The 18,279-nt window shown below is 46.2% G+C and overlaps 1 protein-coding gene across 1 annotated transcript in view; it reads left to right on the top strand.

The window, feature by feature from the left end:
• Positions 1–16,749, top strand: part of ARHGAP19 (Rho GTPase activating protein 19) — a gene marked incomplete at its 3' end in the record, with an annotated part of 92,545 nt that extends 75,796 nt beyond the window's left edge. Inside the window, exons 9-11 of the mRNA XM_082268791.1 lie at positions 9,818–9,901; positions 13,212–13,313; positions 16,651–16,749. Of these exons, the coding sequence (XP_082124917.1) occupies positions 9,818–9,901; positions 13,212–13,313; positions 16,651–16,749 (285 nt within the window). The remainder of the gene's footprint in view (positions 1–9,817; positions 9,902–13,211; positions 13,314–16,650) is intronic.
• Between the last annotated feature and the right edge of the window lie 1,530 nt (positions 16,750–18,279).

Raw genomic sequence — 18,279 nt, forward strand, 5'->3', positions numbered from 1 at the left:
AAAAAATACCCAATCATGTGGAAAGAAAATAAATAAAAAAAAAAAAGTTTTATGCTTGCACATGATTGGGTGATGGAAGTCTGCAGAGCTTCTGCTCATTTACTAAGCTGTGGAGTGCACATTTTTTGACTTTTTTAAAACGAGATACACATATATATATATATATATATATATATATATACACACACACACTCAGGTCCATAAATATTGGGACATGGACACAATTCTAATCTTTTTGGCTCTATACACCACCACAATGGATTTGAAATGAAACCAACAAGATGTGCTTTAACTGCAGACTTTCAGCTTTAATTTGAGGGTATTTACATCCAAATCAGGTGAACGGTGTAGGAATTACAACAGTTTGTATATGTGCCTCCCACTTTTTAAGGGACCAAAAGTAATGGGACAGATTAACAATCATAAATCAAACTTTCTCTATCGCTCATTGACAGACGTAGTCTTCTTGATTCTCAAGAGCTGGGTTATGTTGTCTCCGCAGGAGTAGGACTAGGCAGAATGACAAAACGTTCTGGCTCCACCTTAGGGGCAGTCCCTGAGGGTATATCCTCCCTCTCTCTGCTACAGGGAATCAGTTTTTTTCTGTCTAGTCAGGAGTAAGGACCTAAGTTCCTTGCTGGGATCTTTTGGTCCTGGCAAGACTTTTTTTCTTTAAGAAAAAGACATTTTTTAGGTAGTTTTCTCCAGTGTTTTTTTCCTGTGAGATCTTCAAGCAAAAATGCCGGACTGGGCGACACTTGTGGTCACCCCAGCCGGCCTACGAGCGCGCGCAGACCATGGCATTGCGCTTGGTCGGCCGCGACATATTCAAGTAAGTATGCGGGGCCGGGCGACGGGCTGGATGTTGAGATCCAGTGGTCACCCCGGTTTCTGCCTACGAGCGCGTGCAGACCAGTGCGCCACTCCATTAATGGCGCGAGCATCAGTCTCAGCAGTGGTTCTCAGGCGTACACTGTGGCTAAAAGGTTGGTTAGCCGACCAAGGTTCCAAAAAAGCATTGGCTAATATCCCCTTTTCAGGAGAGCGTCTATTTGGAGCCAACTTAGATGAGATCATTAAGGATCTCACCGGTGGAAAAAGCACCTTTTTACCGCAAAATTTTAAAGGTAGAGGAACTCGTCAAAGACGAGGGCCTTCTTTTTCTGCTCACAAGAGGTTTTTTCGTCCAGCGGGTGAAAAAACTAAGTCCTCCAAAGCTCCTGCAGGAGGCGTCAGGGGTCGTTGGTCGGGCAAGCAAAAGCCCGCCCCCTCCAGACCTGAAGATAAACCATCCAAAGCCTGAAGGTGCGCCCCCACCCATAACTGGGGTGGGGGGACGTCTTCGCCGGTTCCCGGATCCATGGCTTTCCAGAATCCCGGACAAATGGGTTTGCGAAGTCATAAGGTCAGGGTACAAGATCGAGTTTCGATCTCTCCCACCGGCGCGATTCTTCCCTTCCAATATCCGACTATCCGCAGATCGTTTAGAAGATCTGCGGAGAGCAGTCACAGATTTACTACAACAAGGAGTGGTAGTCCACGTTCTTTGGACAGAACGGTTTCAAGGGTTTTTATTCAAACCTGTTTACAATACCCAGGAAAGAGGGCAAAGTGCGTCCAATTCTGGACTTAAGAGCACTCAATTCTTTCGTCAACATAAGAAGATTCAGAATGGAGTCCATTCGCACGGTAGCAGCCTTCCTGCATCCAGGGGATGTCCTAGCGTCCATAGACATCAAGGACGCCTATCTTCACATTCCCATTTTCGCAGGACATCAGCGTTTTCTACGCTTTTCCGTAGAGGAGAACCACTATCAGTTTGTGGCGTTACCTTTCGGTCTCGCCACGGCTCCGCGGGTCTTCACAAAGGTGTTGGCCCCAATGTTGGCACTTCTGCGCCAAAGAGGTATATCGATTCTAGGTTACCTAGACGATCTTCTGCCTCATGCAGAGTCTCCTCAGACCTTGCTACAAAACATAGAAATTACTATGATTTCTTTACAGGAATTCGGGTGGCTGGTGAACCAGCAAAAGTCATTTCTGGTTCCCACCCAGAGGCTCGAATATCTGGGTCTAATTCTAGACACAGTCAGGACAAGAGTTTTTCTTCCGGTAGGGAAACTCCGAAAGATTCAATCTGCAGTCCAGTTGTTACTGTCCAACAGCTGGTCTTCCCTTCGGACTTGCATGAGGGTTCTGGGGTTGATGGTGGCTTCGTTCGAAGCAGTCCCATTTGCCCAGTCCCATACCCGAATTCTTCAGCAAGAGATTCTTCTCAGATGGAATCGGAATCCGGAATCCCTGGACAATCAGATCCGATTGAGCAAACAGACCAGAGAGTCTCTGGTATGGTGGCTTCGGTCTCCGATGCTCAGCCAGGGAAAGTCATTTCTGCCAATATATTGGACGACAGTGACCACGGATGCCAGTCTATCCGGATGGGGAGGAATTCTCGGTCAGTTATCTGTCCAGGGACTTTGGTCCCCGGAAGAATCCAGGTTACCGATTAAATGTATTGGAACTGAGAGCGATCAGACTTTGTCTGATTCACTGGACCGAGCAGCTCCAGGGCAGCTCGGTTCGGATCCAGTCGGACAATGCCACGGCCGTGGCTTATGTCAATCACCAGGGGGGCACCAAGAGTGTCCGAGCGGCCAAAGAAGTGGCTTGCATTCTTCACTGGGCGGAACGATTTGTTCCAGCAATCTCTGCGGTGTTCATTCCGGGGGTGGAGAATTGGCAGGCAGATTATCTCAGCCGTCAGACCCTGGATCAGGGGGAATGGTCCCTCCATCCAGACGTTTTCCACCAGTTGTGCCTACGGTGGGGCACCCCGGATGTGGATCTGTTGGCATCACGATTCAACAGGAAAGTTCAGAGATTCGTGGCTCGCTCCCGCGATCCTCTAGCAGAAACCGCAGACGCACTGATCGCCCCGTGGGGGCAATACCAGCTAATAGATGCCTTCCCTCCTCTCGCGTTACTGCCAAGACTTCTTCGCAGAATAGAGGAGGAAGGAATCCCAGTAATCCTGGTAGCTCCGGACTGGCCTCGTCGAGCTTGGTACGCCGACATGGTCAGACTGGTGGTGGACGTCCCATGGAGACTTCCTCTCAGGGAGGATCTACTGTCTCAGGGACCGATCTTCCATCCTGCTTTACGATCGCTGGCTTTAACGGCCTGGCTATTGAGACCCAGGTGCTGAAGGACAAAGGTTTGTCAGCTTCAGTTATTCCTACTCTAGTTGAAGCAAGGAAAGCGACTTCCAGAAAGATTTATCATCGCACATGGAAGTCCTACATTGCATGGTGTGAACCTTTGGGGTTCCGTCCTCGGTCTTATTCGATTAGTCGAATATTGGCTTTTCTGCAACAAGGGGTTGAGCAGAAACTGGCCTTGAGTACTAGGGTCAGGTCTCAGCATTAGCCATCTTCTTTCAGAAGCCTTTGGCTACTCATTCCTTGGTGCGGAATTTCATCCAGGGGGTGCGACATCTGGCTCCGCCAGTGCACGCGCCGTTACCCCCCTGGGATCTTAATTTAGTGTTGTCGGTTCTTCAGAAACCTCCCTTTGAAGATATTAGGGAGATTCCTCTACCCACGTTGTCCCAGAAGGTGGCCTTCTTGGTGGCTATTACTTCTGCACGCAGGGTGTCAGAACTGGCCGCATTATCTTGTCGTTCACCATATCTGGTGGTTCATAGAGATAAGGTGGTTCTTTGTCCGAATCCATCCTTCCTACCAAAAGTGGTTTCAGAATTTCATCTGAATGAAGAAATTGTATTACCTTCCCTGTGTCCTAAGCCCAGTCATCCTCGGGAGTTTGCGTTACACTCCTTGGATGTGGTCCGGGCGATCAGGGTATACTTGAAAACGACAGACTCGTTTCGCAAGACGGATTCACTTTTTGTGATCCCAGATGGACCCAAAAAGGGGTTGCCTGCATCTGCCGCGACCATTTCCAGATGGATCAGACAGACGGTAGTACAGGCTTATTCTATTAAGGGTCGGGAGCCCCCGTTCCCTGTTAAGGCGCACTCCACTCGGGCACTTAGTGCGTCATGGGCCTTTCGCCATCAGGCGTCAGTGGTCCAGGTGTGCAAGGCGGCTACCTGGTCGTCGGTGCATACCTTTACTAAACATTATAAAGTTGATGTAATGGCATCGTCTGATGCCTCGTTTGGCCGCAAGGTTTTGCAGGCCGCAATTTGAGGAGACCAGTGGTCTACCTCGAGGGTTTTTTTCCGTTGGAAAATTTTTCTTTAGTCTCATTCTTTGTTTATAATGAGCCTTTAAAACTTCTAGTTTGGCACCGGTTGGGCCTTCTAGATTGGATTTGATTTTGTCAATCCCACCCCTCATTTGTGGCACTGCTTCTGGATGTCCCAGCTCTTGAGAATCAAGAAGACTACGTCTGTCAATGAGCGATAGAGAAAAATGGATTTTTGTAAGAACTTACCGTAAAATCCTTTTCTCTTAAGCTCATTGACAGACGTAGTACCCGCCCCTCTATCATTGAGTTGGGTTGGGTTAAATTCTCTGTACTGCTTTAAACAGAACTGATTCCCTGTAGCAGAGAGAGGGAGGATATACCCTCAGGGACTGCCCCTAAGGTGGAGCCAGAACGTTTTGTCATTCTGCCTAGTCCTACTCCTGCGGAGACAACATAACCCAGCTCTTGAGAATCAAGAAGACTACGTCTGTCAATGAGCTTAAGAGAAAAGGATTTTACGGTAAGTTCTTACAAAAATCCATTTTTCACTTTTTTAATACTTGGAAAACTCTTTGGTTGCTTTCGCAGTATGCTTCGGGTCATTGTCCATCTGCACTGTGAAGCGCCGTCCAATGAGTTCTGAAGCATTTGGCTGAATATGAGCAGATAATATTCCCCGAAACACTTCAGAATTCATTCTGCTGCTTTTGTCAGCAGTCACATCAATAAATACAAGAGAACCAGTTCCATTGGCAGCCATACATGCCCACCCCATGACACTACCACCACCATGCTTCACTGATGAGGTGGTATGCTTTGGATCATGAGCAGTTCCTTTCCTTCTCCATACTCTTCTCTTCCCATCACTCTGGTACAAGTTGATCTTGGTCTCATCTGTCCATAGGATGTTCCAGAACTGTGAAGGCTTTTTTAGATGTTGTTTGGCAAACTCTAATCTGGCCTTCCTGTTTTTGAGGCTCACCAATGGTTTACATCTTGTGGTGAACCCTCTGTATTCACTCTGGTGAAGTCTTCTCTTGATTGTTGACTTTGACACACATACACCTACCTCCTGGAGAGTGATCTTGATCTGGCGCACCTACACCTACCTCCTGGAGAGTGATCTTGATCTGGCCAACTGTTGTGAAGGGTGTTTTCTTCCCCAGGGAAAGAATTCTTAGTTCATCCACCACAGTTGTTTTCCGTGGTCTTCCGGGTCTTTTGGTGTTGCTGAGCTCACCGGTGCGTTCTTTCTTTTTAAGTTTGCTATCTAGATACTCTGATGGGTTTGTTTTGTTTTTTCAGCCTAATGATGGCTTGCTTCACTGATAGTGACAGCTCTTTGGATCTCATATGGAGAGTTGACAGCAACAGATTCCAAATGCAAATAGCACACTTGGAATGAACTCTGGACCTTTTATCTGCTCCTTGTAAATGGGATAATGAGGGAATAACACACACCTGGCCATGGAACAGCTGAGCAGCCAATTGTCCCATTACTTTTGGTCCCTTAAAAAGTGTGAGGCACATATACAAACTGTTGTAATTCCTACACCTTTCACCTGATTTGGATGTAAATACCCTCAAATTAAAGCTGAAAGTCTGCAGTTGAAGCACATCTTGTTTGTTTCATTTCAAATCCATTGTGGTGGTGTATAGAGCCAAAAAGATTAGAATTGTGTCAGTCCCAATATTTATGGACCTGACTGTACACACACACACACTACAGAGGGTTCACCACCAGGTGCAAACTGTTGGGTAATGGGTTAGGATCTATACTGGTAAGGACTGGGTAATGTGTTAGGATCTATACTGGTATGGACTGGGTAATGTGTTAGGATCAATACTGGTATGGACTGGGTAATGTGTTAGGATCTATTCTGGTATGGACTGGGTAATGTGTTAGGATATATACTGGTATGGACTGGGTAATGTGTTAGGATCTATACTGGTATGGACTGGGTAATGTGTTAGGATCTATACTGGTATGGACTGGGTAATGTGTTAGGATCTATACTGGTATGGACTGGGTAATGTGTTAGGATCTATACTGGTATGGACTGGGTAATGTGTTAGGATCTATACTGGTATGGACTGGGTAATGTGTTAGGATCTATACTGGTATGGACTGGGTAATGTGTTAGGATATATACTGGTATGGACTGGGTAATGTGTTAGGATCTATACTGGTATGGACTGGGTAATGTGTTAGGATCTATACTGGTATGGACTGGGTAATGTGTTAGGATCTATACTGGTATGGACTGGGTAATGTTTTAGGATCTATACTGGTATGGACTGGGTAATGTGTTAGGATCTATACTGGTATGGACTGGGTAATGTGTTAGGATCTATACTGGTATGGACTGGGTAATGTGTTAGGATCTATACTGGTATGGACTGGGTAATGTGTTAGGATCTATACTGGTATGGACTGGGTAATGTGTTAGGATCTATACTGGTATGGACTGGGTAATGTGTTAGGATCTATACTGGTATGGACTGGGTAATGTGTTAGGATCTATACTGGTAGGGACTGGGTAATGTGTTAGGAAGGAAAGGATGCCACATCGTTTGATGGAAATGAAAATTATCACCCTACAGAGGGCTGAATTCAAAGACACCCCAAAAATCAAAGTGAAAAAAAACGATGCAGCAGGCGAGTCCATTTTGCTGAAATTTCATTGCAGCAACTCAGAATGGTCCTCAGTAGTGTGTATGGCCCCCACGTGCTTGTATGCATGGCTGACAACATCTGGGCATGTTCCTAATGAGACGACGGATGGTGTCCTGGGGTATTTCCTCCCAGATCTGGACCAGGGCATCACTGAGCTCCTGAACAGACTGAGGTGCAACCTGGCGGTGTCAGATGGACCGAAACATAATGTCCCAGAGGTGTTCTATTGGATTTAGGTCAGGTGAGTGGGGGGGCCATTCAATGGTATCAATTCCTTCATCCTCCAGGAACTGGCTGCATACTCTCATCACATGAGGCCGGGCATTGTCCTGCACCAGGATGAACCCAGGACCCCCTGCACCAGTGTAGGGTCTGACAATGGGTCAAAGAATTTCATCCCGATACCTAATGGCAGTCAGGGTGCCATTGTCTAGCCTGTAGAGGTCTGTGCGTCCCTCCATGGATATGCCTTCCCAGACCATCACTGACCCACCACCCAACCGGTCATGCTGAACGATGTTACAGGCAGCGTAACATTCTCCACGGCTTCTCCAGACCCTTTCATGTCTGTCACATGTGCTCAGGGTGAACCTGCTCTCATCTGTGAAAAGCACAGGGTGCCAGTGGTGGAGCTGCCAATTCTGGTGTTCAATGGCAAATGCCAATCGAGCTCCACAGTGCCGGGCAGTGAGCACAGGGCACACTAGAGGATGTCGGGCCCTCAGGCCACCCTCATGAAGTCTGTTTCTGATTGTTTGGTCAGAGACATTCACACCAGTGTCCTGCTGGAGGTCATTTTGTAGGGCTCTGGCAGTGCTCATCCTGTTCCTCCTTACACAAAGGAGCAGATACCGGTCCTGCTGATGGGTTGAGGACCTTCTATGGCCCTGTCCAGCTCTCCTAGAGTAACTGTCTGTCTCCTGGAATCTCCTCCATGCTCCTGAGACTGTGCTGGGAGACACAGCAAACCTTCTGGCAATGACACGTATTGATGAGCCATCCTGGAGGAGTTGGACTGCCTGTGCAGCCTCTATAGGGTCCAGGTATCTCCTCATCCTACCAGTAGTGACACTGACCCCAGCCAAATGCAAAACTAGAGAAGAACAGTCAGAAAAGATGAGTAGGGGAAAAAAATATCAGTGGCCTCCACCTGTAAAACCATTCCTGTTTTGGAGGTTGTCTCATTGTTGCCCATCTAGTGCCCCTGTTAATTTAATTAACACCAAAGCAGCTGAAACAGATTAACAACCCCCTCTGCTACTTAACTGACCAGATTAATATCCCAGGAATTTAATTGACTGGATGCTTCACTCTGATTAAAAAGTGTTCCTTAAATTATTTTGAGCAGTGTGTTTGTATATGTATACAGTGACCCCCTGTTATGTTGCGGTTCAGTCTTCGTGGTCCCGGTATTTTGCGGTTTTATTTCTATGAGACCTATTTCTATTGTTTTATTAATGAAATTATTGCTAATTCAATATTTTTGTGTTTTCCATCGCTCTTGTTAAATGAGTTTCTATTGTTTTTTAAAAGTGTTTTTAACCATTTGCCTACCGGGCACTTTCACCCCCTTCCTGCCCAGGCCAATTTTCAGCTTTCAGCGCTCTCACACTTTGAATGACAATTGCGCGGTCATACAACACTGTACCCATATGAAATTTTTATCATTTTTTTTCACACAAATAGAGCTTTCTTTTGGTGGTATTTATTTACCTCTGAGTTTTTTATTTCTTACAAAAAAAAAGAAAAATAGAAAATTTTGAAAAAAGTTTTTTTTATTTTCTGCAAATCAATTTTGAAAAATAAATACATTTTTCTCCTTCACTGATGTGCGCTGATGAGGCGCCACTGATGGGCACTGATGAGGTGGCACTTATGAGGAGGTACTGATAGGCGGCACTGAGAGGCGGCACTGCTGGGCACTGACGGGTGGCACTGATGAGCACTGATGGGTGGCACTGATGTGCACTGATGGGCAGCACCATCAGTGCCCATAGTGCTGCCAGTCAGTGCTCATCAGTGCCTAGATGAGCAGGCACTGATGGGCACTGACTGGCAGCACTATGGGCACTGATGGGGGGCACTGATCAGCACTGATGGGCAGCACCATCAGTGCCCACACTCAGTGCCCATAGTGCTGCCAGTCAGTGCTCATCAGTGCCTAGATGAGCAGGCACTGATGGGCACTGACTGGCAGCACTATGGGCACTGATGGGGGGCACTGTGGGCACTGATGGTGGGCACTTATTGTATTTTATTTACCTCTTGTGTAATCAGGGCACTGATGATCAGTGCCCTGATTACATTTTTTTCTGTGTCCCCGAACGGCTGATCCGCTCTGCTCTTCCTCACACTGCAGTCTCTGTGTGAGGAAGGAGAGCTGGCGATGAGAGATGATCTCATATGTTTTAAATATAAGATCATCTCTCATTGCACGGTCCGATCACGTGGTAAATGGCCGCTGTGATTGGCCATTCGCCACGATCTGTGATTGGCTGTGTCCAAGGGACACGACCGACACGATTTTCCCCGATGCGCGCTCGCGGGAGTGTGCGGGGAGCGTCTTACTGGGAGGCCCTATAAAGACGGCCTCCCGGAAATTCGATGTAGCCGTCTTTCGGCTATAGCGCGGACCGGAAGAAGTTAAAGACCTTAAAATGCTTTTAAAAGTACAGTGAAAGTTAAAAAAATCACGCCTAGAGAGTATAAAATGGGGTCTTTCTATCTCACGGATTTTCACTTATTGCGGGTGGGTCTGGAACATAACCCAAGCAATGTAGGGGGGTTTACTGTGTGTGTGTATGTATATGTGTATATATATGTATTATTTTTTTTTCTATATACAGTGTATCATTAAATAATAAGAAACAATTGGCAGGCTACAGGTTTACATGTAATATTTAATACAGCTATTTTTTTTTTTTTTAGTTCAATAAAAATAATCCAGGAACCCCAGACGTCACTGCTGGAATTAGACACACTCGCTCACGTTCTTTCAGTGGAATGATTAAGGTAAAGTTCTGCTGTTTGAAGTGCAGCAACTTTTTTTCTTTTCAAATACAATGTATACACTCCTCCTTGTTCACCTTTTAAGACCCGTGATTGCCACTCTTTTAAAAAAAAAAATATATATATATATAGACTAATAGGTGTGTGTGTGTGTGTGTGTGTGTGTGTGTGTGTGTGTGTGTGTGTGTGTATATATATATATATATATATATATAATATAAAATCTGTATGTGTATAAAAAATGATACATGTGGAAAACAAGAACATAGAATTAAATAATTACATCCATGATAAATGTATGACTCCATCCATAAAATGTCCTCCAGGAGTGCATTGTATTCATGTATTTATTTTTTGTATCCTTTTTTTTTTTTTTTTCTGCAAACAAAATGTATTTTCATTTTGTGCTCTTCCTCCCTCTGGTGGTCATGTAATGAATTGCATACTACACTTTCTATAGAAAGACATCTATTATTGATGTGATTTGCTCTGGATGCAACCCCTGACATCACCAAAGGGCCGCTATATATATATATATATATATATATATATATATATATATATATATATATATATATATATATATATACACAGTGGGTACGGAAAGTATTCAGACCCCCTTAAATTTTTCACTCTTTGTTATATTGCAGCCATTTGCTAATTTGCTAAAATCATTTAAGTTGATTCTTCTTCCTCATGAATGTACACATAGCACCCCATACTGACAGAAAAACACAGAATTGTTGACATTGTTGCAGATTTATTAAAAAAGAAAAACTGAAATATCACATGGTCCTAAGTATTCAGACCCTTTGCTCAGTATTTAGTAGAAGCCCCCTTTTGATCTAATACAGCCAGGAGTCTTTTTGGGAAAGATGCAACAAGTCTTTCACACCTGGATTTGGGGATCCTCTGCCATTCCTCCTTGCAGATCCTCTCCAGTTCTGTCAGGTTGGATGGTAAACGTTGGTGGACAGCCATTTTTAGGTCTCTCCAGAGATGCTCAATTGGGTTTAAGTCAGGGCTCTGGCTGGGCCATTCAAGAACAGTCACAGAGTTGTTGTGAAGCCACTCCTTCGTTATTTTAGCTGTGTTCTTAGGGTCATTGTCTTGTTGGAAGGTAAACCTTCGGCCCAGTCTGAGGTCCAGAGCACTCTGGAGAAGGTTTTTGTCCAGGATATCCCTGTACTTGGCCGCATTCATCTTTCCCTCGATTGCAACCAGTCGTCCTGTCCCTGCAGCTGAAAAACACCCCCACAGCATGATGCTGCCACCACCATGCTTCACTGTTGGGACTGTATTGGACAGGTGATGAGCAGTGCCTGGTTTTCTCCACACATACCGCTTAGAATTAAGGCCAAAAAGTTCTATTTTGGTCTCATCAGACCAGAGAATCTTATTTCTCACCATCTTGGAGTCCTTCAGGTGTTTTTTAGCAAACTCCATGCGGGCTTTCATGTGTCTTACACTGAGGAGAGGCTTCCGTCGGGCCACTCTGCCATAAAGCCCCGACTGGTGGAGGGCTGCAGTGATGGTTGACTTTCTACAACTTTCTCCCATCTCCTGACTGCATCCCTGGAGCTCAGCCACAGTGATCTTTGGGTTCTTCTTTACCTCTCTCACCAAGGCTCTTCTCCCCCGATAGCTCAGTTTGGCCGGACGGCCAGCTCTAGGAAGGGTTCTGGTCGTCCCAAACGTCTTCCATTTGAGGATTTTGGAGGCCACTGTGCTCTTAGGAACCTTAAGTGCAGCAGAAATCTTTTTGTAACCTTGGCCAGATCTGTGCCTTGCCACAATTCTGTCTCTGAGCTCTTCAGGCAGTTCCTTTGACCTCATGATTCTCATTTGCTCTGACATGCATTGTGATCTGGAAGGTCTTGTATAGACAGGTGTGTGGCTTTCCTAATCAAGTCCAATCAGTATAATCAAACACAGCTGGACTCAAATGAAGGTGTAGAACCATCTCAAGGATGATCAGAAGAAATGGAAAGCACCTGAGTTAAATATATGAGTGTCACAGCAAAGGGTCTGAATACTTAGGACCATGTGATATTTCAGTTTTTCTTTTTTAATAAATCTGCAACAATGTCAACAATTCTGTGTTTTTCTGTCAGTATGGGGTGCTATGTGTACATTCATGAGGAAGAAGAATGAACCTAAATGATTTTAGCAAATTAGCAAATGGCTGCAATATAACAAAGAGTGAAAAATTTAAGGGGGTCTGAATACTTTCCGTACCCACTGTATGTATATGTATGTATGTATGTATATATATATATATATATATATATATATATATACATACATACATACATACATACGTGTGTGTATATATATATATATATATATATATATATATATATATATATATAATGCTGGAGAGGAGTGTCAGAGACTGCAGAGCTGATAGAAGAAATGAGGGTCAGAGAGTAAGGACAGGATACATATACATGGTCAGGTTAAGACACAAGTCCATCTAGTTCGACCAATAAAAGGGAAAAAAAACCAACCATACAATCCCATATACACAATCCTATACCCGCAGTTCATCCAGAGGAAGGTGAAAACCCCCCAGCAAAGCATGATCCAATTTACTACAGCATAGGAAAAAATTCCTTCCTGATCCCCCGAGAGGCAATCAGATATTCCCTGGATCAACTTTACCTATAAATATTAGTACCCAGTTATATTATGTACACCCAGGAAAGAATCCAGGCCTTGTTGGATGTGGGGATGCTGCGGAAGACAATAGGGAACTGGGAAGATGTTGTATGAGGCTGGCTGAGATCATATCCTAATCAATGTTCCCACTACAGACTGCTGGAGGCCACACATCCAATATGAAAGGGCCACATGTAGCCCTTGGACCGCAGGTTGGCCACCAGGAATGTACGGTCTTATTACAGGACAAGTGAATGATGGATCTCCAAAGTCCTCCTGAGACCGAGGAATAATGCTAGAAATATAGACGCCGTAGTGAAGTTCTGTCTCTAAAAGCCACCAAAATCCAGATTCAAGTCCACCTGGCTCTGCTCTCCCCAATTTGTATAATGGGTCTTAAAGAACCTTGGGAACTGAAGAGTTTTTACCATGGGCGGCTCTCCTATGGAAGGATCTCTGCTATTCCGTGACCTTTCAGTTGTGGATGGAGAACGTTCTTCATTGGATTCCTGAGACCTCTCACTTCTACTTCTAAGATTTGTCTCAAATGATTTCCTACCATTTATCATTCTCATGGAAGGAAAACTTTTTATTTGTATAGTGTTTTATTCTAGTATTTTTAGTTATTTATTGTTTTTTTCTATTTGACTAGCGCAAAGTATTAGGCGGACAGGTGGCATCTGAAAAGAAGAGCCGGACGATATCCCCACCGCTCTCCTCACATGGATCGCAAGTTAAAGAAAACCTGAAATTTGTAAGTTTTCAAAAAGTCAGTGTATGTATGTGTGTGTGTGTGTGTGTGTGTATATATATATACCAAACCCTGGAGCAGAAAAAGTGTGTAGATATATTGATATGGAGATGTGGTCACCAAACTGGCTCAGGGGCCTGCTGTGGCTCTTTGCTTACTTTTATCCAGCTCTTGAGGCAATATTCCTGTCATAGACAACAATAGGACACTATTTCCCCACTGACACCAATGATGGGGCACTATTCCTCCTACTGACACCAATGATGGGGCACTATTCCTCCTACTGACACCAATGATGGGGCACTATTCCTCCCACTGATACCAATGATGGGGCACTATTCCTCCCACTGACACCAATGATGGGGCACTATTCCTCCCACTTATACCAATGATGGGGCACTATTCCTCCCACTGACACCAATGATGGGGCACTATTCCTCCCACTGATACCAATGATGGGGCACTATTCCTCCCACTGACACCAATGATGGGGCACTATTCCTCCCACCGACACCAATGATGGGGCACTATTCCTCCCACCGACACCAATGGTGGGGCACTATTCCTCCCACCGACACCAATGGTGGGGCACTATTCCTCCCACTGACACCAATGATGGGGCACTATTCCTCCCACTGACACCAATGATAGGGCACTATTCCTCCCACTGATACCAATGATGGGGCACTATTCCTCCCACTGACACCAATGATGGGGCACTATTCCTCCCACTGACACCAATGATGGGGCACTATTCCTCCCACTGACACCAATGATGGGGCACTATTCCTCCCACCGACACCAATGATGGGGCACTATTCCTTCCACTGACACCAATGATGGGGCACTATTCCTTCCACTGACACCAATGATGGGGCACTATTCCTCCCACTGACACCAATGATGGGGCACTATTCCTCCCATGAATGAGTGAGTTGCCAGCATTCTCTGGTTGCAGCATAGCCTTTACTTAACTACCTTTTGGTAAAGCTTTGCCAGCATTTCAGTTCGATAATACTTTTCACTCTTCAGTGTGTAGCTTGGCTCAAGTATGGACATCAACCGCAGAAATCCTGAGTCAGACACCATTGTAAATTGCTGGTTATCAGTGACAATCATCTCTGTGATTACTCTGTCCAGCAGTTGGGATCATCCTTCCATCTGAATCTAGACAGTGACACCTGTTTTTTTTTCTCAAACATATCTGTTATTGTTGCCTGGGATAGTGGAGGAGGTATTGAATCAAAATCACATTGATATTCATTTTGTTTTTTCTGTGCTGCATGATACTATTCAATATGATGAACTCTTAGATGGGCTCAAAGATTTGACGTATTTTTGTTTTTTGCAGTTACTGATCCTATGCTTATGTTGTTTGTACATGTGTTGCACACTGCTGCTTTTCCTGGAGAAGGTTGAGATGAGAAATAGTCCCAGACCATAGTTTTACTTTTCCTCTCCTCATCCATCTCCATTTCAACTTGAAAGACACAAAAAAGATAAAATAAATGGCTTGCTGAAGTTGCTGCGGATGCTGGCACCCTGTTGTGGGTTGGTGGCTGATGCCTGGCAGTGTGGCTGGCTTGGTGTCACTCTGTTGTGGGTGGCTTGCTTGCCGGAATACTGTGGTGGCTTGCTGGCGTCACCCTGTTATGGGTGGCTGGCTTGGTGACTGGTGTCACCTTGTTATTGATGGCTGGCTTTCAGGAACAGTCTGTGGTCACTGGTTGGATGGCTTGGTGTCGCCCTGTTATGGCTGGCTGGCTTGCAGGAACACTGTGGTGGCTGGCTTGGTGTCACCCTGTTATGGGTGACTGGCTTGCAGGAACACTGTGGTGGCTGGCTGGCTTGGTGTCACCCGGTTATGGGTGGCTGGCTTGCAGGAACACTTGTTTAGGCTGGCTGGCTTGGTGTCACCCTGTTATGGGTGGCTGGCTTGCAGGAACACTTGTTTAGGCTGGCTGGCTTGGTGTCACCCGGTTATGGGTGGCTGGCTTGCAGGAACACTTGTTTAGGCTGACTGGCTTGGTGTCACCCTGTTATGGGTGGCTGGCTTGGTGACTGGTGTCACCTTGTTATTGGTGGCTGGCTTTCAGGAACAGTCTGTGGTGCCTGGTTTGCTTGCTTGGTGTCACCCTGTTATGGGTGGATGGCTTGCAGGAACACTAGTGGCTGGCTGGCTTGCTTTGGTGTCACCCTGTTATGGGTGGATGGCTTGCAGGAACACTAGTGGCTGGCTGGCTTGCTTTGGTGTCACCCTGTTATGGGTGGATGGCTTGCAGGAACACTAGTGGCTGGCTGGCTTGCTTTGGTGTCACCCTGTTATGGGTGGATGGCTTGCAGAAACACTGGTGGGTGGCTGTCTTGCTGGAACACTGGTGGGTGGTTGTCTTGGGATCGCCCTGTTGTGTGGGTGGCTGGCTTGGTGTTACTCACCCTGGCCTGTTGTGGCGGGTAGCTGGCCTGCTGGAACACTGGTCATGATGGCGGTGGGTGGCTTGGTATCATCTGGGTAGCTGGTTGCTTGCTCGCTGGTCTGGCACCCTGTTGTGGTGGGTGACTGAGGCCAGGGCCTGTGGCTGGATTGATGGCTGGCAGCGTGACCGGACTGCAGCTGGCTGTAACACGAGGCTGTGGGAGGTGGTCTTGAGTGCAGCGTGCGGTGAAATGGCGTCACGTATGGGCGCGCAGGCGTGGGAGGCGGTGTTAGAAGGCAGAACGTGTGCGCGCAACATACGGAATGAAGTCATGAAAATATCAGTAAATCCAAACGCTGATACAGATATATCTGGGAAAGTGCATATCGGCACCCAATATATCATTGTTTCCGATAATCGGTCGATCTCTAATATACTGTAAATATATATATAATCTCTAGCAATATTACATTAGATGTGAAGAGTGATTGGTGTATTTGTTATGAAATAATTAGCACTGTTTTTTGCTTTGCAGAAGCACTTTATATATTTATTATTTTTATTTTAACACTAGTAGCAGGTATTGTAATTGATGTAAAGAGTGTGGGGGGGTTGTTGCAGTTTTGCACATTTATTGTGGAATAGTTAGCGCCGCTGACTGCACTCCACGGGGAAAACCACATTTCACACATGGAAATACCCAACATCCGCTCATGTCAGGGCTCTGCCATTCCCCATTCCTCAATGTGCATTCCTCTGCTTACCTGTGCATTGCATTGAGGTGTATGGAAGTGGCTGTCTGCATACTGCGCATGCATGGGGTATGGGATACTTTTATATCAGATCCATAGGATAATCTTAGTGGCTTTGATTGCAGTCATAGATTTGTGATGAATTATAATGATGATATTTTCTCCCTACAGTCACCCCAGGATTCCCCGGCACTTCTGTACTTCTCCCGGTCGAAGGTGAAGCTTTCAGGGGACTTCCAGGAGAATCGGCTCAGGAAAGAGGTTAGCTGATGATTAAAGTCATTTCCTTCTTTGTACTTCCATCTTTTCCTGTGCACTGTGGTGGATTCAAGCCCAAAACCAAATCCGGTTTCCTGTTCCCCATCCCCCGACCTCCATACACTCCCTTATTACTGTCTTTTTACCACTTAAAGCGGAGTTCCACCCAAAAGTGGAGCTTCCACTTATATGCTTCTTTCCTACCTTTCTGTACCCTTCCCCACTTCCAAGAGACAGTGCCGCGGCGCTGTCCCTCGGAAGTTCTGCCCCTTTTCTCCGCCACCGGGCCAATTTAGAAAGCGCAGTGTGCTTTGCGCGTGTGCAGTAGGGAACCAGCTGTGAAGCCGAAAGGCTTCACTGCCGGGGTTCTATCAGAATACCGCTAGCTATCAGATTCTGCAACTGGCAGTGACATTTAGATGAGAACCACTTACTGTGCATGCGCCATGCCGTTCCAACTGGGCCGCCATGCCGTTTCAATAGGTTTCCTAATGTGACAGAACACGAAGCAGAGGCGGACATCTTCTTACACCCACGCAAGTCTTGAATTTCTCTATCGTTCATTGACGGACGCAGTTCTCTCTGATTCATATCAGTAGGGTTATACTGCCACTTACAGAAGTAGGACACTAGGCAGGAAAAAGTTCTGGCTACGCCTATGGCCTGTCCCGGAGGGTACACCCTCTCTCTTCCTGCATAGGATGCCAGTTTTTTTCTGAACCTTCAGAAATCATCCCTGGTCCTTTCCATGAGACTGGACTTTCTGAGTCTGACTTTGGACTCATCCTCGGTCAGGGTGTTTCTCCCTCCGGGGTCAAGACTCTTGGCACTTTAGACTGCGGTCGACTGTTGCTGTTCCGCACATGGTCTTCCCTTTGGACCTGCATGCGAGTTCTGGGACTGATGGTGGTGTTTTTCAAGATGGTCCTTTTCGCTCAATCCCTCTTGGGAACCCCCAGGAGGCACTCCTTCTTGAAGGTGACTGGAATCCAAACTCTCTGGACTTGCGGATCCGGCTGGGCCGGGTTCCCGGGGAGTCTTGCTCTGGAATCCTTCCTCCCCATCTACTGGACAATTGTCACCATGGATGCAAGCTTGTCCGGGTGGGGAGTCCTCGGCAGTTTTTCTGCTTCGGGAGTATGGTCCCTGGAGGATCCAGGTTACCGCTTATTGTCCTGGGGCTGAGAGCATTCCAGCTTTGTCTTGTTCACTGGATCGGGCACCTGCAGCTGTCCGGTGCACTTTCAATTGACTATGCCGGCGACTGTGGCTTGTGTCATTCACCATGGGGGCACCAAAAGTGTTCTTGCTGCCTTGGAAGTGATGTTTCTTCGTTGGGCAGAGCTCCTTGTTCAGGCTCTATCCGCTGTTCCCTTTCCAGGGGGGAAACAACACAATTGGTAGGCGGTTTGCCTCAGTCGACAGGCCCTGGATGCAGGGCAATGGTCCCTTCATCCGGAGTCGTTCCAGCAGTTGTGCCTTCATTTGGGGGCACTCCGGACATGGGCCTGTTGGCATCGCATCTACAGGATAGTGCAGAGG

This window comes from Pelophylax lessonae, assembly GCF_965119305.1.
Source record: "Pelophylax lessonae genome assembly, chromosome: 9".
NCBI classification, from domain to species: domain Eukaryota; kingdom Metazoa; phylum Chordata; class Amphibia; order Anura; family Ranidae; genus Pelophylax; species Pelophylax lessonae.